This window comes from Cydia splendana, chromosome 24 (genome assembly GCF_910591565.1).
Source record: "Cydia splendana chromosome 24, ilCydSple1.2, whole genome shotgun sequence".
Classification (NCBI taxonomy): domain Eukaryota; kingdom Metazoa; phylum Arthropoda; class Insecta; order Lepidoptera; family Tortricidae; genus Cydia; species Cydia splendana.
In genome coordinates this window covers 6066678-6092047 of record NC_085983.1, presented here as the reverse complement: position 1 = coordinate 6092047, position 25370 = coordinate 6066678, and the positions used below count along the sequence as shown (strand labels likewise).

Below are 25370 nucleotides of genomic sequence, written 5' to 3'. Positions count from 1 at the left end.
ATTTCCACACTTACAACTATTTTTACAGGTAAACCTAAGACAATAGTGTAACTATTAATAAAAATATCTAAAGTATGTCATTTCGTCTATAACATAATATATACAATGCTGCTATTGTGAATTCATTCAAAGAACATGAGAATATGTCAATATTTTCCGCTATTCTATTGAGGATCCGCACAGTGCGCGTCAGTGACAGTCAGTTTTAAATCTTCTTTCAATGAAGTAAGGTTTATTTAAGGTTGGCGTTACTTGAAAATATTTGACAGATTAAAAAAAATGGTTGCGTTTCGTTAAATAAAAGTAGCATATCGTCGTATTCTGAACTCGTTTAAATCTCCAAACTATGTAACTAAACAAAAAGTCGAATTACTATATTTCTTAACTACTTATTTTAGGCATTTTTACAGTCGATTTAGAATTTTAAAGTAGGTATATATTCAATAAATAATGAATGACACTACTGATATTTTGAATAGTTTCGAAACGCACTTATGTCAACTATGACTTATGGCTACCCACCTTATACATAGTTGCAATGAGATTTTATAACTCCTTAGTGAAAAAACCTCACGGTTTGTGTGAAGTTGAGCTTTATGTCAATGCTAATAAAGATGTTGACGACAGCAAGGCTTTTGTTAATATATAAATTATAATACATTGATTTACGAAAATGAATAAGTAATATAATATATTTTAATTATGTATTTCTAATTCCCGTTTTATTTTTACCCAATATTATATTTATTTCAGTAATAAAATGCGTATATAATTACTGTAATAGTCTGTACCATATGATATTCGTGATGGTTTACTCCGGGCCCAAAATCGACGATCTCCATTGTGTATGAAATTACAAGCAAATATCAGCCTTAATTAATGAGTTAAGTATTGGATCCGTTATGTTCTTAAATGATGTTAAACAACTTCTTCTGCAACGCGAGATGCTAAAAACAGCCCAAAAAATTTGGGGCGATAGAGTCGGACCAAGAATAGTCTGTAGCGGATTTGATATATAGCCCACGCAGTGCAAGTGTCATTTATACGTCATAATTTAATAGAAGTTTGACGTTTAAAATAACACGTGCACTGCGTGGGCTATCAAATCCGCTGCAGACTTTTCATGGACTGACTCTAGAATAAAAAACCGGGCAAGTGCGAGTCGGACTCGCGCACGAAGGGTTCCGTACCATAATGCAAAAAACGGCAAAAAAAAAACGGTCACCCATTCAAGTACTGACCCCGCCCGACGTTGCTTAACTTCGGTCAAAAATCACGTTTGTTGTATGGGAGCCCCACTTAAATCTTTATTTTATTCTGGTTTTAGTATTTGTTGTTATAGCGGCAACAGAAATACATCATCTGTGAAAATTTCAACTGTCTATCACGGTTCGTGAGATACAGCCTGGTGACAGACAGACGGACGGACGGACGGACGGATGGACGGACGGACGGACAGCGGAGTCTTAGTAATAGGGTCCCGTTTTACCCTTTGGGTACGGAACCCTAAAAATGACACTTTAATAAATAAATATATACCTATACAAGAATTGCTCGTTTAAAGGTGATATTTATATGATATGTATAAGGCAAGATTCATATATTGGGTAGGTACGTATATCATATATTATGTCTTCATCATCAGACCCACTTCATCAAATAGGTGGTTTTCGAGACAAAATACTTGTTGCTAAAGAGACTGCTTACCATCAGGCGGGCCGTATGCTTGTTTGCCACCGACGTTGTATAAAAAATGCAACCAAACTACCATGCATGTCTTTAAAATGTTAGGACCTTCACAAAACAATTCCAGTCATTAAAATCATCTACGAATAGGTAATGTAAGTATAGGGCCTGTCAGACGGACGGGATGGGTCACTACTACTTAATATCGAATGATTCCTGTGTTTTTCTCCATCCGCAAGTACCTACATTAGTATCTCGATGCATACATGCAAACATTCATATAGATAGACAGACGGACGGGATGGGTCGCTGTTATTATCGAATTCTTCCTGTATTTTTCTACACCTGTAAGTACATTAGCATCGCAATGCATACATACAGACAAACATACATATAGATATATAGACAGACAGACGGCCGGTAGGAGCCGCTGTTAATATGGAATGCTTTCTATATTTTTCTACAAAGCAAGCTACCAAGCTTCCTGCAAGTAAAGTACATTAGTACCTATCTCAATGCATACACACATCAAACATATATATAACTAGCTTTTGCTCCGCGACTTCGTCTGCGTGGAATTAGTGACAGCGGCTAAAGTAAGTATAGCGCTTGGCTTGGATAATGCTAATAGCAATCATTCAATTCGCGCATTGCTTACTTCAACTATTAGGCGATTCATTAACTCTTTCAATTTCACCCCCCTTTGCACTCTCTTCAGGGATGATTTTCGACATTAAAACTATCCTACGTCCTTCCCTGGACTATCTCTATACCAAATTTCAACTCAATAGGTTCAGCGGCTTAAGCGTAAAGAGGTAATAGACGGACAGACAGACACACTTTCTCCTTTATAATTAGTATGGATAGATAAGTGACAGATAGACGAACAGACGGACGGTGGGGGCACTGTTAATATCAAATGTTTCCTGTATTTTTCTATGTTCTTCAAGCGTAATAGCATACTAATGCAGACATTGAAACACACAAACACATATAGCACATTTTTTTCAAGATCGCTTACCTTATTTCTAATGCTAAAATAAGTTTTTGGCAAAAATTGCATTTTTGGTACAAGATTTTATCGCTGACTGTACTTTTCTTACGACAGACAACTAATACTCATCGAGACAATTCTAAAAACCCCTAACACAATTAGGTTGCGTTGTTTCATCACAGAGTTCCTATGGCCACCTCCTGTCTCCATCATCAGATCGGTTCGACGGTACCATATTATTGTATTGTCATCAGAACTACATACAGCTGCCAATTTTCATGACGCTACGATCCTTGGAAGATGGTTAAATTAGTTACCTTAGATTCCATTACATAGTTACATACAGGTCGACCTAATAAAAGCTTGGTAAAAACGAACTATAGAAAGACATTAGACAGACAGACGGACAGACTGACGGTATGGGTCACTGTTAATACTCGTATCGAATGTTTCCTGTATTTTTCTATGCTTTACAAGCACAATAGCATATGTATATGCATAGGACTGATTACAGAGCTTCAAGTATTCGGTAGTTACCTAATTGCTAGAATTGGTGTTAGGTAAAGTTAGCACAGCAAACCGTGCTTTCGGGGCCGCCGGTAGCAGTGCGTTCTTACAACTTCAGACTGTATAATTTGGTTATTTTTGCAATTTATATAGGTACGCACATTTCGATGAGATATTCGCAAAATGTGACAATGACACATGATGTCTTGGTACCTAACGTCAAATTTAACAAATTATATTTTATAATCTATGTAATTGGTCACATATTAAACTTAGCGCCATCTGACAAGACTAATTGTCAATAATTGGCTGGGTAAAAAGCTACGCTAACGTGGTGAACGCATGTGAATTCCAAACGCAAAACGCAAATCCAAAAGGACGTAACTCCACAAAAAAGAACTACTAGGGTCATCTAGTGAACGGAGAGCAAATTAAATTGTCAGCTACAAAAGTTACTTTGACAATCCGCCTCTATACCCTCTATACTCTCTGCCTATACTATACTACACTATATTTGTAGGTGAATAGAATTAATTTTTAGTTAGTTAGTTTTAGTTACCCTATTATCTTAAGCTAATTATCAGAGCAATTTATTGATGTTAATATTATTCCATAGTACAGAATAAATAAGTGCTAGGTACAGAAAATTCACTCTCTAACAAAACGCGTCTGTTACGATTAGGACAGATATGACCGCTAGGTGGCGACAGCGCCACGCGCGGCTTATGGCTAGCCACCAAAATTGGGGTGAGACGGATGTACTTGTGGCTACCTGTTGCAAAGCGACGAAATCGCGGAGTGAGCCACGCCTGTCCATAGTAATATTGGATTGGATTATTGGATCAGTCAGTTTCTGACTGGTACCATCGTCCACACTGTTAACTGACAGTTCGTAAACTTTATTACAAAAGGCATAACGTCCACCGATGGACAGTTAAGAGTATTGCTGTTTGTACAGTCAGCAGCAGAAATTGCTAAGCGGGCCGGGTGTTCAAAATGATCTTGACGCGACTTTATTGTTAAGAGAATAAGAGCGCATCAAGGTGATTTTGAACACCTCGCCCGCTTAGCAACTTCTGCTGCTAACTGGTACAGTGAGATGTTTACCTTCGAGCTGAGTCTTAGTTTCCAGCGGTTCAATGACCTCGGTGGCGTACGCTGACGCCGCGTTGATATCCTCCACGTAGGATTCCGGGAACCAGCCGGATTGACCTGGAATCACAGAATATAAAAACAATACACTATTGTACTACCGTACAGAAAGGAAACTTCCTACAAAACCGTACTTTGACAGCGGTTCAGGATCGTGAAACATTCTGTCCCTTTCTAATATATGGCACTATCCCTTTCGGCTATTTAGGGTTGTCAAAATTCAAGCCATTATCTCATCTGTGGTCGTGCACGCAAAGGGACGTCAAGTTGTGTCAACCCTAATAATTGCTCGGAGCAATGCTGAGCCGAGCGGAGCCGAGTTTGGCCGAAGCCAGGAGTGTCTCCCCACTGATATTGGGGCTGTAGCCGCGCGCGTCAGTTGAAGTCTATGGCGGCCGACGGGTTAAATAGAGTAGTTAATATAAATTTACTATACCTCTAGCGGTGCCCCATCGCCACCCGGGCTCCGCATCGCCCCTCGGTGCCACGGCTTCGCTCACCTGAAATGTTTGAATAAAATAAGTTTTTGGCAAAAATTTAATTTTTGGTACAAGCTTTTATCGCTGACTGTACTTTTCTTACGACAGACAACTAATACTCATCGAAACAATTCTAAAAACCCCTAACACAATTAGGTTGCGTTGTTTCATCACAGAGTTCCTATGGCCACCTCCTGTCTCCATCATCAGATCAGCTCGATGGTACCATAATATTGCATTGTCATCCGATTTATACATGCATGCAAAATTTCAGCTCAATCGGAAACCGGGCAGTGGATCAAATTTAACTTGCAAGATTTGATTACAGACCGACAGACAGACAGACAACGGGACAGGTGAAACTAAATAAAAGTTTGTAATAATAAGATATTGTCATTAAGATTAACACGGAGCGCTGGCCTAGCGGTAAGAGCGTGTGACTTGCAATCCGGAGGTCGCGGGTTCAAACCACGGCTCGTACCAATGAGTTTTTTGGAACTTATGTACGAAATATCATTTGATATTTAACAGTCGCTTTTCGGTGAAGGAAAACATCGTGAGGAAACCGGACTAATCCCAATAAGGCCTAGTTTACCCTCTGGGTTGGAAGGTCAGATGGCAGTCGATTTCGTAAAAACTTAGTGCCTATGCCAATTCTTGAGATTAGTTGCCAAGCGGACCCCAGGCTCCCATGAGCCGTGGCAAAATGCCGGGACAACGCGAGGAGGATGATGATGTCATTAAGATTAACAATAACCAAATTTTTAAACATTTTAGTCGTACAACACGAAAATCCGGATTTTATCCGAACTTCGGATTTCATTCAGAAAAAATCCGAAAATTTTGTTTAGTATTTACAATCACTAGTCCAAGTCTAGTACAGAATACGTACCAGATCACCGCATTGGAGACTCAACTCGTCAACCGTACGCGCCGTGAACTCGTACACGCAGCGCCAACGAGGCGCCGATGATGATGATGACGTAATAGTAGATGACACTGCCTCGGTCGCTGTTGACAAATAAATTATTTTTTATATTATAGAACAAGGAAATAGGCCCATTTATTCCTATACTAACGACCCGCCCCGATTTCCCACAAATTATACGCCCGAACCTTTCTCAATACTCACACTACACTGTATGTATAGGTGAAAACCCCATGAAAATCCGTTCAGTCGTTTTTGAGTTTATCACGAACATTCAAACACACAAATAGACAGACGCGGCGGGGGACTTTGCTTTATAAGGTGTAGTGAGGTTCATTCGGTTTTCACCTATCAATAGAGTAATTCTTGAGGAAGGTTTAGGTGTATAATTAATTTGTTAACCCGTGCGAAGCCGGGGCGGGTCGCTAGTTGTTTTATAAGGTTTAGTGATGGAAAAACGGCTTATTCCTAGTAGGAAGTAAACATTTCCACCTGGACAAATGGGAAGAAAAAGTTCCAATGTCGTCATTCTATGTCATACTTCACAAGTTAACAAAAAAACCGGGCAAGTGCGAGTCGGACTCGCGCACGAAGGGTTCCGTACCATAATGCAAAAAAAAAGAAAAAAAAAACAAACAAAAAACGGTCACCCATCCAAGTACTGACCACTCCCGACGTTGCTTAACTTTGGTCAAAAATCACGTTTGTTGTATGGGAGCCCCATTTAAATCTTTATTTTATTCTGTTTTTAGTATTTGTTGTTATAGCGGCAACAGAAATACATCATCTGTGAAAATTTCAACTGTCTAGCTATCACGGTTCGTGAGATACAGCCTGGTCACAGACGGACGGACGGACGGACGGACGGACGGACGGACAGTGAAGTCTTAGTAATAGGGTCCCGTTTTACCCTTTGGGTACGGAACCCTAAAAAGTAAGTAAGGTAAGTTAAAGTGATGTAGACAAAACGTAGTGTGAATGTAAGGTAGAAACGCTGCAACCACAGAAGAAATAATAGTACTACCGTACAGAAAGGACACTTCCTACAAACCCGAAGTTTGACAACGGTTCAGGGTCAAATCATGCTATCCCTTTCTAATATATGGCACCCCCTTTCGGCTACTTAGGGTTGTCAAAATTCAAGCCATTATCTTATCTGTGGTCGTGCACGCAAAGGGACGTCAAGCTGTGTCAACCCAAATAATTGCTCAGGGCAATGCTGAGCCGAACGGAGCCGAGTTTGCCCGAAGCGAGGAGTTTCGCACCCCTGATGTAAGGTAGAAACGCCGCAACTAAATAACAAGATCAGTTTAGGGCTGATTTAGACGGCGCGCGAACTCGCATGCGATTTTAGTTACATTGCGGACTGTTGGTTACGTCCAATTCAACCGACCGAACGTAATGAAACTCGCATGCGACTTCTCGCACCGTCTAAATGAGGTTTAAAATGAGTACCTGTAGCGGCAGGCGCGTCGCCCCACGCCGCCTCCGCGGCCGGCTCGCCCCACGCGTCGTCCGACGGGCCCCAGTCGGCTTCTGTAACCAAACAGTATCCAATTAGATTTGTGGGAAATACTCGTTCGAAACTTAACACACCCAACCTGTTAGTAGAAAATAGCGCGATATAAAAAAATTCTATGCCTTCTATGGGAAGTTAACTCTTCGCGCTTACATTTGAGTCGCTAAACTTCAAACTCAGGTAAATCCATGTCAGATTATGCGACTTTGGTATTATGAAAAGGTAATAGGTAAGGTATTTGCTGAGAGGGATTTACCCGAGTTTGAAGTTAAGCAACACATTTTTTAAATTAGCCGCTTTTTTCTACTGACAAGGTCGCTGACTCGCTGTGCTAGAGTATAGAGACGAGAGAGAGAGTAAGATAATAGTCGTCATAGTCGTGGAAAGGCCCCATACATTCCACTACTCTTCTCATTCCGCACAGACTCTACCTGTTGTGTTTATAAAAAAGGTGTTAGGAATTTATGTCCGATAAATGCTGCTGTTCTGCTGCCAGACCTTGAGGCACTTGTCTGACACTTTAAACTTTCATAAATGATGATTATTAATAAAAAGAAGGAGTAAACAGGCATGTAAGAAAAATATTGCTTATTAGCAGACGCTAATAACAGTCTCAGTGTGGTTGTCCACACCAATCGACGTGAAACACTGTCAGAATCCACCAAAATCCTCAACCGAGTTTGCCCAAAAAGTACCAGGCGACCATAAGAGCCTTACCATCAGCACCCCAGGCGCTCTCGGCGGGCGCTGTGTGTCTTCCGTTCCAGGTACTCCTGGCGTTTCTCCTCGTACAGCTGCCAGACCTTCTGACACTTGTCACCGAGCTCTGTCACTCTCGCTGTCTCTGACAGCTGTGGCTTGTTAAGTTTTCATGGCAAATAGCGACAATTTGCTGTGTGATTTTACTTAGGCGTCTTAAAAACTGTTTATGGAAAATGATGATTTTTAATAAAAAGAAGAGGAAAGTGTGCGTGTAAGAAAGAGTACAAGTTAATATCGATCCCATAACTTCACCGATCGACGAAAAACATTATCAAAATCCATCAAAACGCCTAACTGTTTGCCCAAAAAGTACCAGGAGACCATAATTCTTAAAGAGTCTTACCAGCAGCACCCCAGGCGCTCTCAGCAGGTGCTGTGGTCTTCCGTTCCAGGTACTCCTGCCGTTTCTCCTCGTACAGCTGCCAGACCTTCTGACACTTGTCACCGAGCTCTGTCACCCTCGCTGTCAACTCTGACAGCTGTGTCTGGTTGGTGTCAAGGTCGGTCTTCTTGCTTTCCACTATCGCTTTTGCCGCTTCGACCTGAATTGGAAACGGTATTTGGGGTAATGTCGAATATAATTTTAGAAATAACTTCGGTTCGTAATATTGTTAACGACCCGCCCCGGCTTGGCACGGGTTACACAAAACTTTAACAAACTATACACCTAAACCTTCCTCAAGAATCACTCTATTGATAGATGAAAACCGCATGAAAATCCGTTTAGTCGTTTTTGAGTTTAAAATAAAAATAAAGAAATATTAGAGGACATCTTACACAGATCAACCTAGCCCCAAACTAAGCAAAGCTTGTACTATGGGTGCTAGGCGACGATATACATACTTATATAGATAAATACATAGAAAACACCCATGACTCAGGAACAAATATTAGTGTTCATCACACAAATAAATGCCCTTACTGGGATTCGAACCCAGGACCATCGGCTTCGCAGCCAGAGTCACTATCCACTAGGCCAGACCGGTCGTCAATCTTGGCTGGATATATCTTAGCATACTCGTACCTTATCTCGTAGTTGTTTCAAGGTGACCTCCATCATGCTCAGCTTGCCGTCTTCCCCAGCGCCCTCTGACGCCTTAGCCTGAAAACAAATCAACTCTTAAATACCTCTAAAGTGCTTTTTTAGATCATAGGTAATACTAAGTAAAAAGGTTGTCAAAATATATGAATAGCAATCTTGACGCCTTTCTTTATTAACTGCATCGATTCGAAATTCGCTCGATAGAAAAAAATATCACGAACGAGGGTATAGAACGCACTATTATAAATAACTTGTCTTTCCCATCACGGAACAATGGTCTTCCGGACCTTTGAGAGGCGTGCGCGGAGCCGAAGCCAACACGTAGAGGCCCTTTCGACACTTTAATGAATTGTAAGGGGTACACCGAGCGGATGCTGCCCTTACCCGTGTCATGGGGCGCAAGCAGAGGCAGCACCCGCCAGGGTGTAAAGGCTATTGAGAGTTGATGGTATCTAAAATGAACTAGGTTATTGGGTGAAAGCGATGGACTAAGAACTGAGCTATGGGGTAAAAAACCGGACGCCTGCCTAATAAAACGGTATGCAATTTTATTTCCGGCAGACGGTGACTCGCCCTCACAAGACGGGCCCCCACAAAAAGCGACATCTAGGATGGCTCAAGGGCAACACCGGTGTGAGCGGCTCAGGGGTGTCGAGAGGTGTGCGCCGCTTTCTACCCAGTGGCTGTTAACAGCCAAATAAATAACTTATTATTAGCTACCTGTTTCTAAAAATACTTAATTTTATTTCTGTTCGAACTCATCAACTAATTGTTTTTGTTTTAAGAAAACGCCGAAACGTATGAGGCAGCGGATTTTATTTTGCGTTTTCGGCGTTGGCATATAAATAATCTTCCTCGCGTTTTTCCGGCATTTTGCCACGGCTCATGGGAGCCTGGGGTCCGCTTGACAACTAATCCCATGATTTGACGTAGACACTAGTTTTTACGAAAGCGACTGCCATCTGACCTTCCAGCCCAGAGGGGAAACTAGGCCTTATTGGGATTAGTCCGGCTTCCTCACGATGTTTTCCTTTACCGATAACAACTGGTAAATATCAAATGATATTTCGTACATAAGTTACGAAAAACTCATTGGTACGAGCCGGGGTTTGAACCCGCGACCTCCCGGATTGATAGTCGCACGCTCTTACCGCTAGGCCACCAGCGCTTTTGCTATAAAGCACCACAAAGTCTTAAACAGCTTACCTTGGCATCGAGTTCCGCCTTCTCTTTGTTAAGGGCAATCTGCTTCGCGTTCAGTTCTTTCACTCGCGCTTTAAGCTGCTGCATTTCGGCCATGCTCGAGTCGCGGTCCGACCTGCAAATATAATTATAATTAAATTAAATTATTATTATTATTGCTGTACAACTGGAAATATATGAACAAAATTGAAAAAAAAAACAATTATTTAAATCATTTATATTTCGACCAAATAGGATCATAATTTACATAAAATTATTTACAAACAAACAACACACTCATATGTAACAATAATAAATACATTAAAATTACTATAAATCTAGATTAAAACAAGTTTAAAAAACATTTATCCGACTAAGTTTATTGTAAGAAAACCCTCCCCCTCTTTCAAAACTTTTTCCTGACCATTTCTTTTAGTTAAAAAACCCCCCTTTTCTTTCAAAACTTTAACCCAAGAACTACCAGTTCGCTTCAAGTTGGCCGTTTCCTCCCGGCCCACTTCCCCGCACCACCCCCTCTGACGGCTTTGGTGACAACAGTGCTCAGCTCTGCTGATAGAGCTTGGCTCTTAGCCTTGAGTTCTCAAATTCTTCACTCACCTCATGCCATCGATAGTACATTTAGCAGCAGCGACAGCAGTCCGACTGCTGCGTATATCCTTCGCCAAGTTGCCAGCTTTAGTGGCGACAGTGCTCAGCTCTGCTGTTAGAGCTTGGCTCTTGGCCTTGAGGCTCAGGACTTTGGTTTGCTCTTCGGTGCGAAGAGCTTCGAGTTCCCGTGTTCTAGAAGGAAAAAAATATAGAATAATTAGAATAAAATATACTAATGTGGAACTCTTTAACAAAAATCTCTAAGATAAAATTGTATGATGGAAACTACACAGATACGTTATATTCTATTTCTAGAAATAAAGGCAAAATTGAAAAATTCAACACCTCCGGTGTTTATTTATTATCCAGTGTGAAATATTTGCTGCAATCGGGTTTTTTTATTTATTTATTTTTATTTATTACTCAAATAAGTGACACAGCATTACAGTAAAAATCGGGCAAGTGCGAGTCGGACACGCGCACGAAGGGTTCCGTACCATAGGGGCTATTCATAAATTACGTCATTTCAAATTAGGGGGGGGGGGTCTGGACATCGGATGACGGTAGCATGAAGTAGGAGGAAATGGGGTCATTTGAAGCATGATTTTTGGATGATTATAGGGGGGGGGGGGTCAAAAATCGTCAAAAATCGATGACGTAATTTATGGACAGCCCCATATATAAAAAAAAAACAAAAAAAAAAGCAAAAAAAACGGTCACCCATCCAAGTACTGACCACTCCCGACGTTGCTTAACTTTGGTCAAAAATCACGTTTGTTGTATGGGAGTCCCATTTAAATCTTTATTTTATTCTGTTTTTAGTATTTGTTGTTATAGCGGCAACAGAAATACATCATCTGTGAAAATTTCAACTGTCTAGGTATCACGGTTCGTGAGATACAGCCTGGTGACAGACGGACAGCGAAGTCTTAGTAATAGGGTACCGTTTTACCCTTTGGGTACGGAACCCTAAAAACGAAGGCACTGTGAAACTACAAAATAAGAATACAAGAAAACAACAAAAATAACTACAAATATAAACCAAACACAAATTAAACATTAGATTTGGGCGACGACGTAACGGCGTGGCTCCGTTGCGTCGTCTGACTCGGCGTAGGACGTTTGTAGGGATTTTATAACTATGTTAGCAGACAGATATTCCTAGTTCAATAATTTATTTAAGGTTATGTTTTATCTTAACGCATTCACTGCCAGGGGGCGTGGCCTAGGGACAAACTTGTATGACGGTGAACGCACATGTGCGTCGGGGGCAGTGAATGTGTTAACCATTTTCTTGACAAATATAGGAAAATCGTGATTTCAAACCGCGCCTGATAGAGCAAAAAAAAATGCTCTTAGAAAAATTACAAAAAGAGGGTGTAAAATGATGTATCTTGTAAGATACATTGCCAAGAAAAAGGAAACATTGTATATTGTAATTTGTAATGGATTATTCACAACCTCCATTCACAACGACACAAGCAATAAAATTCGTATTCAATGTAATTATACGTATGTATGTGAATATACCTCTTCTTCTCCCATTCTAGCTGGCATTGCCTCTCCATCTCTTTCCTTGCCGCCTCACGTTTTTCCTATAAAATAAATACAGTCAGCAGCAGAAGTTGCTAAGCGGGCGAGGTGTTCAAAATAATCTTAACGCGACTTTATTCTTAAGAGAATAAGAGCGTGTCAAGGTAATTTTGAACACCACGCCCGCTTAGCAACTTCTGCTCCTGAATGTAAATCAGTAAAACACTTTTGCAACCACATTCCTTTTATTGGTTTTTAAGGTTTAAGATTTTCTCAATATATTATTCTTATTATATCTATAATTTTATGTTTAGAAGTTGTAAATATAATGTTTATTTATTTACATATATATACACTTTTTTGCACAAAAGAAAAACATAGTGTACAAAATGCGAACTTAATGCCATGAGGCATTGTCTACCAGGTTATCGCAACAAACGAAGTGTATTACTCAACAATTTACAACTATTAATACTATAAGATAAGATAAGATAAGATAAAAAATAGTTTATTCAAGTAGGCATATTACAATGCGCTTATGAACGTCAAATAAACCTTTACCGGCTCCAACCGTATACCTCTGCCCCGAGAAGTATTATTACAAGCGGAAGGAGTTGAAAATAGAGTTCCGGTTATAATATTAAGTTGAAAGTTGTTAAACATTGGACTTTTCGTTTATCGCGACACTCGTGACATCTAGTGTCAAGTAGCGGTACTAATAATCCGCTACTTGACGACAATAAGCAGTATTTGTGTTAGAAGCGAGTCAATGGGTTTAGCCGTCTATGTATTATTAGTCTACGGAAAAGTACAGTTTAAAAGAGAAAAACCGGACAAGTGCGAGTGTACTCGCCCACCGAGGGTTCCGTACTTTTTAGTATTTATTGTTATAGCGGCAAAAGAAATACATCTTCTGTGAAAATTTCAACTGTCTAGCTATCACGGTTCATGAGATACAGCCTGGTGACTGACAGACAGACGGACAGTGGAGTCTTAGTAATAGGGTCCCGTTTTTACCCTTTGGGTACGAAACCTTAAAAAGCGTGAAATATAAACCCACCAGTTCTTCCTTCTGTTTCCTCATCAGTTCCTCTTGTTCCTTCTTCTGCGCCTCCAATCTTATCTTTTCTTTTTTCTCTGCCTCCTCCCTTTCCTTACGCTCTCGCTCAGCCTGGGAAACCAAGGAAGATTATAGTCCGACAAGAAATAGTAGAAAATAAATGAGGGCGCCACTTCCTATTTAACTGTCACACTTTAACAGGCAATAATTTAGTATTGAACTTTTTTAGTTTCCTTTTATTTTATTACTACTATTTTATGTCGCACTATATACAATTAAATGTGGCTTTCCATTAGAGAAGGGTCCTTATGCTTCGTGCAATAAAGACCATTCTATCAGAATTTCTGTTGGGATTTCAGATAACATGGTCCTTATTGCACTTGAAGAATAATGACCCTTCTGTATTGGAAAGCCATAAGTATTTAGAAAATGAGTTCGCATTGATTGCAAATTTGTTCGAAAATACATTCTTTCAATCGAATCGTGTTCTTGAATATTAAAACACTGTATTTTACTTACCTCTGCTTCCTGTTGAGCGTGAAAAAAATGAGGGTTTTTGTGAAATTTGGAAGAAAAACATTTATGTCTAGATAGTGGGGTATTATTTGTCATATTATAGTCCTAAAACTGAAACTGTTAACGTTTCAGGATTTTCGTAAAGTTATCCTATAGATAGGTTAGGTTTATTTTATGGCAATCCCGAAAAGTTACGCGTTTATGATCCAAATAAATTATGACTAATGAAAATGCGGACAAACAATATAATATAACATTATGACTTAAAACTTTTTGGGAAACAATAGATCCATAGGTAGTATAGCTTAACTTTTTTGGTACAGGCATTGTTATTTTAAGCAGTTTATTTTTTATTGAGAAAGAAGCTTGTTTTAAAAGTAATTTTACCCTCATTGATCGAGCTTTAGCGAAGCTCTCCGTTTCAGCTTGGTCAAAAATGCTTGTATGTCCAGCTGTTCTCATATGCAGGTCGTAATTCTCAACCGATTCTCGTGAAATTGTGTGAGCAGGTTTGGTAGTTAGATATAATTATTCTGTCGTTTCGTTTTTTGGAAAATGGTCGAAATGGTAGAAATTGGCAAAAAGGACTTCAAGTGCCAGCAGAGTCTATGGCACTTAAGACCATCGCGAGTACGCTGTGATAATGACTCAAAGAACTAAGTTTTTTCTCCGGTCTGGCCTAGTGTACTGACACGCCTATGGTAAGGGCATTTATATGTATGATGAATGATGATACATATATTTGTTCCTGAGTCATGGTTGTTTTCTATGTATTTAAGTATTTATATATTATATATATCGTTGTCCGAGTACCCACAACACAAGCCTTCTTGAGCTTACCGTGGGGCTTAGTTAATTTGTGTAAAAAAAAATGTCCAATAATATTTATTTATTTATGAATTAATCTTATCGCTAGGTCTACAGCTCACAGAGCCACTAGTTTTAAGCAGTGTATTTCTTATTGCTAGGGAAGAAGCCTGTTTTAAAAGTAATTTTACCCTCATATTTATATAGGTACCTTTTCTTTTTCCAAATGTTCGCGTCTTCGCTCTAACTCAGCCTGTCCACGTGCCATATTCTCCCTGCGACGCTCCTCATAAGACTGGTTACTGGTGATACTGGTCACGGACTGACGTCTGGTAATAAAATAGGATATTTTTATTGAATCTCGAAGAAAATTTCAGTGATATTTAGAGGAAAATACAGCCGCTTCTCTATACAAACGTAATTTCCCTTTTCCTCTCTGGCTATTAACATTATAGAAAATATTTTTACATAATTTGATGTATTAATATTAACCATAGCTCTAGGAGCGACCCTATATCACATATAGGGTTGCCCCTACCCTATATCACAATTATTATTATGGAAACTATTCGCCAGCAAAGCACAACGTTTGCTAAGATATATTTTTTGTGGAACCGAATTAACGAATGTAGTTAGAGTCAATCGAATCAGACCCATGATAAAAACATATATTTTGTAATCAACAAATGCTCAGAAAAGGGTCTTCGTATTTAACAAGTTAAATAATAAATATACCTAGTTTTTGGTTATTTTTACTGTGTAATTTTTCTCTTTAGGTAGGTGCAACAGATATTCGGTATTAGGCCGAATAGTAGGCGATAGTCGGTCGAATACCGAATAGTTGCCGAATATTCGTGGCATCACTAGTTTAAAGTGTTGTATATCTATTTCAGTTTATAAAACTTCCATGTTTGTTACCTGAACGTAGGCGGGATCAGTTCGGGCGGCAGCTTGGCGGGCACCGGCTCGCCCTGAGTAGCTTTTTCACACAGATACATGGCCAGCACGAACTCTTCACAACCTGGGAATAAACAAATATCCTCCTAAGGATACCTATAGCACAGGGCGGACACGCCATACATCAAAAATCATTTGCGTTATGTGTGCGCGGCACGTCTGTACACGCGTCATTGTGTATGTGTGGGTAAGTCGCTTTACTGAGAGGACGCCAGAAGTCCGCCAGATTCATGTCGCGGCCAGTCGCGGGGCGAGGTAGTGCGAGTCGGGGCGGGGCGGTGTGTGGCCGTTCTGTATGATAATACTATTACTTATTCTGTACCTACAGTACTATTTCAGTTCGATGAAATTTAAACCATATTCAATTGGAAAAGAGTTGCATTTCTTTTGTTTCGTTAAATTTTCAAACAAATAATAATCAACCCTATTACCTGCACTATAGGTTCACATTTCATTGGTAAATGTTGGGTTTTGCATTTGTATGGCCGGGCCTTAGGATGATATGATATGTGCCATTCTCAACCAAAAGGGTACTTATTGTCGTTCAATAAGGCACTATTTCCATATAGCTTCAATTTGAAATCAATCTTATTGACAACCGACAATGTACCCTTTTGGTTCAAAACGTCACATATATAAACAAACTGACATGAAATATTTCATTTGTTACACGCTTTCGATGCTGCAAGCAAATAATCCAAGCTCTAGACACTTAACCGGATTTCAAATATAAACCGTATACACAAAGCAGTAAAGTTGCTTTTTAAATGGGATCTTCTTTACCGAGCCGGCCATCCGAGCCGCTTTTCACAGGGTCTATCGTTTGAGTTTGAACCATATAAACAAGGTGGTAAAGTTGTTAATCCTTCTTACCGAGCCGGCTGTCTGAGTCCAAATCCGCTAATGCCCATATCTGGGCCAGAGCAGCCTGAGGCAAACGAGATTGAAGCATGGAGCTTTTCCCAGGGTCTATCGTTTGAGTTTGAATCGTATAAACTAGGCGGTAAAGTTGTTAATTCTTCTTACCGAGCCGGCCGTCTGAGTCCAAATCACCCAACGCCCATATCTGGGCCAGAGCAGCCTGAGGCAAACGAGATTGAAGCATGGAGCTTTTCCCAGGGTCTATCGTTTGAGTTTGAACCATATAAACAAGGCGGTAAAGTTGTTATTTCTTCTTACCGAGCCGGCCGTCTGAGGCCAAATCCGCTAACGCCCATATCTGGGCCAGAGCAGCCTGAGGCAAACGAGATTGAAGCATGGAGCTATTCACAGGGCCTATAGTTTGAGTTTGAACCATATAAACAAGGCGGTAAAGTTGTTATTTCTTCTTAACGAGCCGGCCGTCTGAGTCCAAATCACCCAACGCCCATATCTGGGCCAGAGCAGCCTGAGGTAAACGAGATTGAAGCATGATGGAGCGCGCGCGAGCTCCGGACACCCAGCCGGATCTCTAATATAAACCTTATAGACAATGTAGTACAGTTGCTTTTTAAATGGACTCTTCCTTACCTAGCCGGCCATCGCAGCCGCTATTCATAAAGGCTGTTCGAATTTGAACCATATAAACAAGGCGGTAAAGTTGTTATTTCTTCTTACCGAGCCGGCCGTCTGAGTCCAAATCCGCCAATGCCCATATCTGGGCCAGAGCCGCTTGCGGCAGCCGCGATTGCAGCATGATGGAGCGCGCACGAGCTCCTGACACCCAGCCGGATTTCTGCAGATCCGTTGCATTGAAGAGTTGGGTATACCTGAGAAAAATAAACAAATGAATAGGTTTAGCATATATAGAGCTATGAAAACTCTGCAATTGGGTATTTGACTACTACAGTTTACAGTTTATTTTTTTAACTGTCAAAACGATGTTGCTACTATGGAATTTATACGAAACACTGGCATGTGACGTCACGGTCAAATTACCTACTCATTATAAGGGTTTTAAAATAAAATTTGTGTCTAAAAATAGCTGCTGTCTACGTTTCTCTATTAATCTTCTGGTGCGTTATGTCGTGCATGATGTCAAATAATTTATTTTAAATACAGTCAAATACCCTATTAGTAAGCTATTCAACTCTTCAACAGTGGATATCAAGGGAATGATCAGCATCATCATCATTCTTTAGTTTAGGTTTATGATTAGTTAATCCCGTGCCGGCGCACAGGCGGGCTCATGACGCCGAGCGGCACCATGAAGATACCAGCCTACTAGTGACCCAGACTACATGTTGTACTTATATGACTTACTTCAGCTTCTGCGGCTGCGGGATGCCCCACTCCGCGACGGCAGGCGGACTCATGACGCCAAGCGGCTCCACGGGACTTGTGACGGCCGAGACGTGCGCTGAACCTGCCAATGATGCTAAAGACAAAAAAAAAATATGTACACTGGCGTTCAAAAGGGCATGGAGATGGTTCAACCGTAATATTAAGGCAACATATATCCATGCACTTTTGAACGCCACTGTACACAGAAACTAAAACCCTTCTATGTCAATTGTTTTTATATAATTCAATTTAGGCCTTCTGGAACAGCTACTTGCTGAGCCACCCTTTTCAATTAGTTTGTAAGCATTATTGTGTACTTTTATTATGTACATGTTCAAACTATTTGAATAAACGTCTTTTATTCGTTTATTTCTGCGTTATTTATATTTTTAGTATTATCATTTAATTTAGTTTTTAATTTATTTAAGTATCTCTAACTGTCAATTTCAATTCAACTGTTTATTTTCTCATCAAATGCTGTCAAATCAAATTTAAAAAGAAGCCTTTGTGTGTAGACTTCTTTTTAAAATTGTTGTGATTAATTTTTTACGTGGATTGGAATAATTTATTAAATATTTATTAACATGTACAATTTTAATTTATTATAATTTTATGTAACAAATTTTTATTATGTAATGGATAGTGTTTAATTAATACCAAATAAAGATGCTATCTATCTATCTATCTAAATGGAATAGAAATGAAATAGAATAAATATTACAATCCTACCTTACTCTAATCAACCAATATTTGCTTAGCTTAGAGAAATAGCCACGCAAAAATCATTATTTGTCTCAAGCAATTTAGTATATTATAGTTCGTTTTTTTAGCATTAGAAATAAGAAACAATCTTGATGTGTCTTTTTTTAAACACGTTTTAAAAATAAGTCACGGCAAATATGTAACACTTATGAATCTAATACGATCATTTATATTCTTCTATTATACTTTCATAAGTAATAGTTACTGATTTTTAAAAAGCGTTTTTCAATTAAAAGACTTTTCAAGATCGCTTACCTTATTTCTCATGCTAAAAAAAAACGAACTATAAAAACAGATGCAAATTAAGATTGTAAAAAAATTACAAAATTCTCACCTGGCTTAGAAGTCTCTTCAGGCTTAATAGCCGCAATGGGCGTGCTGGTAACAGGCTGGATTGAACCCGCGACCGTGTTCACCGGCTTCGGCGGGCTGCTAACCAACGAGCCCATGGTCGTCCCCGATATCAGAGCCTGGGGTGGGGATGATATCAATGGCGCTGCGAGTGGTTGATTTGGCACCAACGGCTGGGCCATTCCTTGGTTGGGTATCATTGGTTGCCCCATAGGTGGGTTTGGTATTATTGGTTGCCCGATTGGTTGTGCCAAAGGTTGATTTGGCACTAATGGTTGCCCCAAAGGTTGATTCGGCACTATTGGTTGCGCCAATGGTTGATTTGGTTGCGTTGGTATCATTGGAGCGGCCATGGGTTGACTTAGGATCAGAGGCGCCGCTGGCATGATCGGTTGTGTTGGCATAACTGGTTGCGTAGGCATGACTGGTGCCATAGGTTGGGCCATAGGTTTGACACCGGATATGAGGTCAGGTACAGTAGGTCCGGCCGGGCGTGATGGTTGTCCGAAGTCACCCAGTAGTGACTGCGTTGGTTGCTGTGCCCCTACTTGTGGTGGCATACCCCCTTGTGGTGGTATACCCCCGATTAGGGGTTGTTGGGGGACTGAAGGCATGGGGGGTATTGGGGGCTTCGCTGGAGCTGGGAACGCTTGTTTTGGGGGCCCTGTGGAACAAGGGTTAAATGTTTTATATCCTTGATACAGACAATCCTATCAAATATTGGACAATTTGTTTACATAGCTCGAAAGGTTAAACAGTTATCTGTGCAAGGTTTCTTTATCCTGTTAGAGATATAAAACTATTTTTAAAATCCTCCCCAAGACCTACGCAGGGAAAGAAAACACAACAATAGTCACCACTCTTACTGTAGTAGTGTGCGTATCTATAATATTACTGTAGATGTGAGCGTAGTTGCTCTAGAGAGTGGTGCACACTTAATATACACATTCAGCTTCAAAGATATTTGATCCCTTGCGTAGAAATTTGTATGCAAATATCTCTGTAGCTGACTGACATATTATTACGTTAAATTACCTGTGGGACTGAGTGATCCCAGCAAAGATGGCGGCAGGACCTTAGGTACTTCAATACCATGCAGTTTCAAATTGATTATCTGAAAAAAAAAGGTTAACTTAACAACACTTCTCATAATCCTTAATTACTGCTTACTACTAGCCTTTCTCCGCAGACGTTTTGTCTGGTTGCCCTTGGCATAGGCCTCTGCCATATTCGTCCATGCGGCCCTGTCCAGAGAATGTCTTCTCCACAAGGATCCGGTCACCTGCCTGAACTCGTCTTCCCATCTCATTTTTTGTCTACCATCATTCCTTTTTCCGTCTCTTGGATACCATGTTGTGATGTCTTTTGACCATTTTTCTCTTGTCTCGGAGCATGTGGCCGGTCCACTTCCATTTTAGTTTTTTCATAGTGTGGTTTACGTCGATTATTTTTGTTCTGTTTCTAATAGCCTCTTTCTAATGTCTCATAAGCCTAAGGCTCAGTTATTACCAGTGGTCGGCTAGGGTGAGCTATTTACCTTATAATTTGTCATGTCTTACGTCATATTATAAGGCAAATAGCTCACCCTTTTCGAGCTCTGATTATTACTTTGGTAAGCCCTAGCTGCTAAAATTACATTAAGTAATAAGGCTCAAATTGGAATACAGCTTTGTCAACAAATCGGAATGTTACGCCAAATAGTTTTTTTCTGTGAAAACAAATACTAAGCATTGTATTAATATTGTTTTTCCTAGAGTCAATGTTTTATTTATTTGTGATAATCTCATTTTACATTCGTAGTACATGGTAAAAATGTTCTATTTACAACAGACACACAAGTAATATTTTTACATACAAATTTAGTGGTTTTTTTTTAATATTTACCTTGCAAGCAATAGAGAATTCCTTGAGGTCCAGTTTCCCGTCAGCATTGCAGTCAGCCAAAGACCATATTTGTCCAAGAACTGGTGGCGGCAGTTGGGACTGACGAAAAATCATAACAATTTGAATACAAGAGGATCCAAATCCAAATCTTCCAACAAAAATAGCTTAGAACCATGTTGAAAGGCTTTCAATATAAAGAAACACTCAATTTGCTTTATTGTTTGGGTGGTACAATGCCGCAGACAGACAAACATACACATGTTTAAGTTAACCTTTCGTATGCCTTGTCCCATATACGTACCACATAATTTGGACTGTAATTCACAATCTCCAGGTCAGTAGCAAATTTTCGACAAAGGCATATGAAGAGTTAACAACCCCTTTTTTGTGTTTTCTGTAAGAATGTCTGTGACAATGTATGCTTTTCATAGACTGATCTGAAAGTTTCATATTGCGGATATGGGTACATATATCCATAATATCCTTGTGTTAGAGGATACTAAGGATACTGAGGATGCGTTTTGGAGTGGAGACCCTGACTAGGCAGAAGAAGTGTATTCATATTCTTTATTTGTATTGATCATACATTGTCACAGAATACAGATGCGTAATTTAAGGGGCCCACTGATTAACAGTCCACCGGACGGTATCGGCCTGTCAGTTAGAACAAAATTTTGACAGTTCCGAACAACTGATAGGCCGATACCGTCCGGCGGACTGTTAATCAGTGGGCCCCTTTATACAATAGGTATGTCAGAGATATACAATTAAAAGTAGGTATCATTGTAAACATTGGAAAAATAATAATACTTAGATTGTCAATAAAATAGTTATATCCCGTTCCAATACGTTGGGAATAATAATAGGTTTCCATTTAACATTCCTTAGCCTTCTAGGAATTCCTTGACCGAATAAAACGCCTTTTGGATCAGGAAACACTTGAGTTTTTTTATAAAAATGAGATCTGAAGCAACATCCTTTAGGCAGACCACCCCCCCGTTGGTCCGATGACATAAAGGAGACTGCGGGACCAGTCTGGATAAGACTAACAACCGCTCAAAATGGAGAGAGATCGGAGAGGCATATGCCCAACGGTGGGCGAACACACACTGAAGAAGAAGAAGAGAAGAGAGGATACTAAAAACTGGACAAATGCGAGTCGTACTTGGCCATCGACAGTTCCGTACTTATTAGTATTTGTTGTTATAGCGGCAACAGAAATACATCTATCACTGTTCATGAGCCTGGTGACAGGCAGACTGACAGGCGGACAGCGGAGTCTTAAAAATAGGGTCCCGTTTTTACTCTTTAAGTACGGAACCCTAATAATGAGTGTCCTATAATGTTACCTGCAACATAAACCGCTTGGCCTGCTCCCCGCTCAGGTTCCCATTAGCCGGGCCGAGGTTCCGGAAGTGCTCTGCAAACTTTGCGTGCTCATGCGGCTGTATCACCCACGGATCTCCCATTTTGCTGCAGCAAACACAAGGCAAATTACGTGTTTTGATCAATAAATGAGTATTATATTGAATTTAATACTCAATAGGTATGTATGTGTGTGGGATCACTGTACTGCCCCTCTGTAATATAAATTTACGAAATAAATATATTCTGAATTTGTAGTTTTAGGTTATGTCAAATATTGATAACCAAGTCAATAACATACTCTTGTATTTGTTATAAAATGTACTACCAATAATTATTGTCTTGATAATGTTTTGACTGACTAGCATTATTGGACACATATTGGATTGGATAATGTAAAAATGTGTATAATGAAAAAACATTAAGAATGAGAAATTGACAATGTAATGTAAAAATTAATAATTTCATGGATTTGTCCCACTGTGTACTATAATATGGGTTCCGTCTATTTGGCATAACTTCCGTGACCCGAAACGCATCTGGCATAACCTATTTGGCAGAAATGTTTTTCGACGAATGTTAAATTTGCAGAAAGCTTCCGTTTGTATAATATGCAATAGGCCGAATGTTTGCAAGTCCGAATCTTAAATAGACTACTATTATTTTGGCCGACTTTTGACACGAATAATTTTATTTAGCGTTTGTTTAAATGTCCGAAATGTGATTTGCATAATCTGTTTAGCATAATAGGATTTAGGCTAATATTTACATCGCAGAAAACGTATTTCGATTATTTCTATTTGGTATAACTTGTATGATCTAAAACGCATCTGTCATGAGCTAGATTTGGCAGAATGTTTTTCGACGAATGTTAAAATTAAAGAAAGCGTCAGATTGTATAATCCAAGACTAATTTATATTTAACAATGCACAAAGCACCTAAATATGTGGCTGACTGACTCATTAACGCAGAGCCGTAACAAAAAGCTCTGCCTACATTTATAATTCGTAAAAAAAACATGTTATTGTATTTTTGAAACTTTGGGTGGGAACATATTATTGGCATTTTGGATGTATACATATTTTTAGCTCACAAAAAAATCCGAATCCGAGCACCCCACTATCCACGTGGTCTTGTCTGTCCTACCTCTAGAGTGTATGTAAAAAGCCGGAGACGCGGAGGGGAAGCAGCCCTCGCCCGCCGTAGCAAAGCGCAGAGCACATAGCATTAGCGCCTGCGCTTTGCTATGCAAGGGCGAAGGGGCTGCTGCCGTAGCACCGGAGCAGATGCGGAGCCCAACAAAAAAAAAGTGGGTTAGGTTAGGTTATAACTGCGACCCCACGGAAACAAACTGTTGCCAGAAAAGTGGGTAAGGTTAGGTTAGAACTGCGACCCCACAAAAACAAACTGTTGCTAGAAAAGTGGGTTAGGTTAGGTGAGAACTGCGACCCCACGAAAACAAACTGTTGCCAGAAAAGTGGTTTAGGTTAGGTTAGAACTGCGACCCCACGAAAACAAACTGTTGCTAGAAAAGTGGGTTAGGTTAGGTTAGAACTGCGACCCCACGAAAACAAACTGTTGCCTGAAAAGTGGGTTAGGTTAGGTTAGAACTGCGACCCCACAAAAACAAGCTGTTGCCAGAAAAGTGGGTTAGGTTAGGTGAGAACTGCGACCCCACGAAAACAAACTGTTGCCAGAAAAGTAGGTTAGGTTAGGTTAGAACTGCGACCCCACGAAAACAAACTGTTGCTAGAAAAGTGGGTTAGGTTAGGTTAGAACTGCGACCCCACGAAAACAAACTGTTGCCAGAAAAGTGGGTTAGGTTAGGTTAGAACTGCGACCCCACGAAAACAAACTGTTGTCAGAAAAGTGGGTTAGGTTAGGTTAGAACTGCGACCCCACGAAAACAAACTGTTGCCAGAAAAGTGGATTAGGTTAGGTTAGAACTGCGACCCCACGAAAACAAACTGTTGCCAGAAAAGTGGGTTAGGTTAGGTTAGAACTGCGACCCCCAAGAAAACGACTGTTTCCAGAAAAGTGGGTTAGGTTAGGTTAGAACTGCGACCCCACGAAAACAAACTGTTGCCAGAAAAGTGGGTTAGGTTAGGTTAGAACTGCGACCACATGAAAACAAACTGTTGTTATTCGGCGAAATTAAATTATGAGAAATAATAGCTGCGAATTGCGAAACATTCGGCGAATTAATTTTCGCCAAAAAATATTGGGCCTACAACATATATGATTCTTTCAAGTATGCAAAACATTTCTATGCTATAAGATTTTATGCTTGTAGTACTTTATGCTTAATGGCGAATTATGCAAAAATAAATTATTACAAATAAAATTATGCGAAATGAAACAGATACCAGGTCTCGATTCGGACATTAAAATTATGCCAAAAGACACTTCGATCAATAAAAATTATGCGTAGAGTACGTATGCGCCACAATCCAGTACCAAGTGAGTTTATGCTAACAGTATATTATGCGTAAAGTTATTATGCACAATAGAATTATTACAAAAAATATTATGCCAAAGATAGGGGAACCTAATAATATATCTGATAAAGTGAAATTTTAATGTGTCCCCAAATAATGTGGCAAAAGATATTAGAGCAAAAAATGGTACATAAAGCTAACAAGTTTCATACGCTGTAACCAACTGCAAATAATGAGGGAATTGAAAGACATGTTAATTAAACAGGTGTTAAAAGATTAAGATACAGTACAGTACTTTCCCTTAGTACTTCGGCGGATGATATCGATTTCACGACGCTTGTATAGTAATTACAGTGGTAATACTCACGTAGTACGTGTTGCCGAGGTTGTAAAGTGTTTCTAACGCCCCTTTTTCCTAATAAACGTAATTTATTGGGATAAATAGAAGGCAGGAAGTCTCCCGAATGTATTGATCGAGATGAAACTGTCAAAATTGACAATCATGTACCGTTCAAAAATGGTGATTGGCGTAACGTTAATAAGTTGTGTGATTGTAAAAAATAATAATTTATCT

The 25370-nt window shown here is 39.8% G+C and overlaps 1 protein-coding gene across 1 annotated transcript in view; it reads right to left on the bottom strand.

Annotated features, from left to right (window-relative positions):
- LOC134802476 (intersectin-2) overlaps positions 1-25307 on the bottom strand; it is a 37590-nt gene extending 12283 nt beyond the window's left edge. The window contains exons 1-19 of the mRNA XM_063775155.1: positions 25164-25307; positions 22342-22465; positions 20993-21091; positions 20144-20222; positions 19092-19772; positions 17975-18089; positions 17330-17481; positions 15695-15797; positions 14988-15105; positions 13454-13564; positions 12391-12455; positions 10870-11052; positions 10276-10387; positions 9052-9129; positions 8371-8569; positions 7202-7282; positions 5711-5829; positions 4776-4839; positions 4295-4399 (exon numbers count right to left, since the gene is read on the bottom strand). Of these exons, the coding sequence (XP_063631225.1) occupies positions 4295-4399; positions 4776-4839; positions 5711-5829; positions 7202-7282; positions 8371-8569; positions 9052-9129; positions 10276-10387; positions 10870-11052; positions 12391-12455; positions 13454-13564; positions 14988-15105; positions 15695-15797; positions 17330-17481; positions 17975-18089; positions 19092-19772; positions 20144-20222; positions 20993-21091; positions 22342-22461 (2584 nt within the window). The 5' untranslated portion in view covers positions 22462-22465; positions 25164-25307. The remainder of the gene's footprint in view (positions 1-4294; positions 4400-4775; positions 4840-5710; positions 5830-7201; positions 7283-8370; positions 8570-9051; positions 9130-10275; positions 10388-10869; positions 11053-12390; positions 12456-13453; positions 13565-14987; positions 15106-15694; positions 15798-17329; positions 17482-17974; positions 18090-19091; positions 19773-20143; positions 20223-20992; positions 21092-22341; positions 22466-25163) is intronic.
- Positions 25308-25370: the final 63 nt, after the last annotated feature.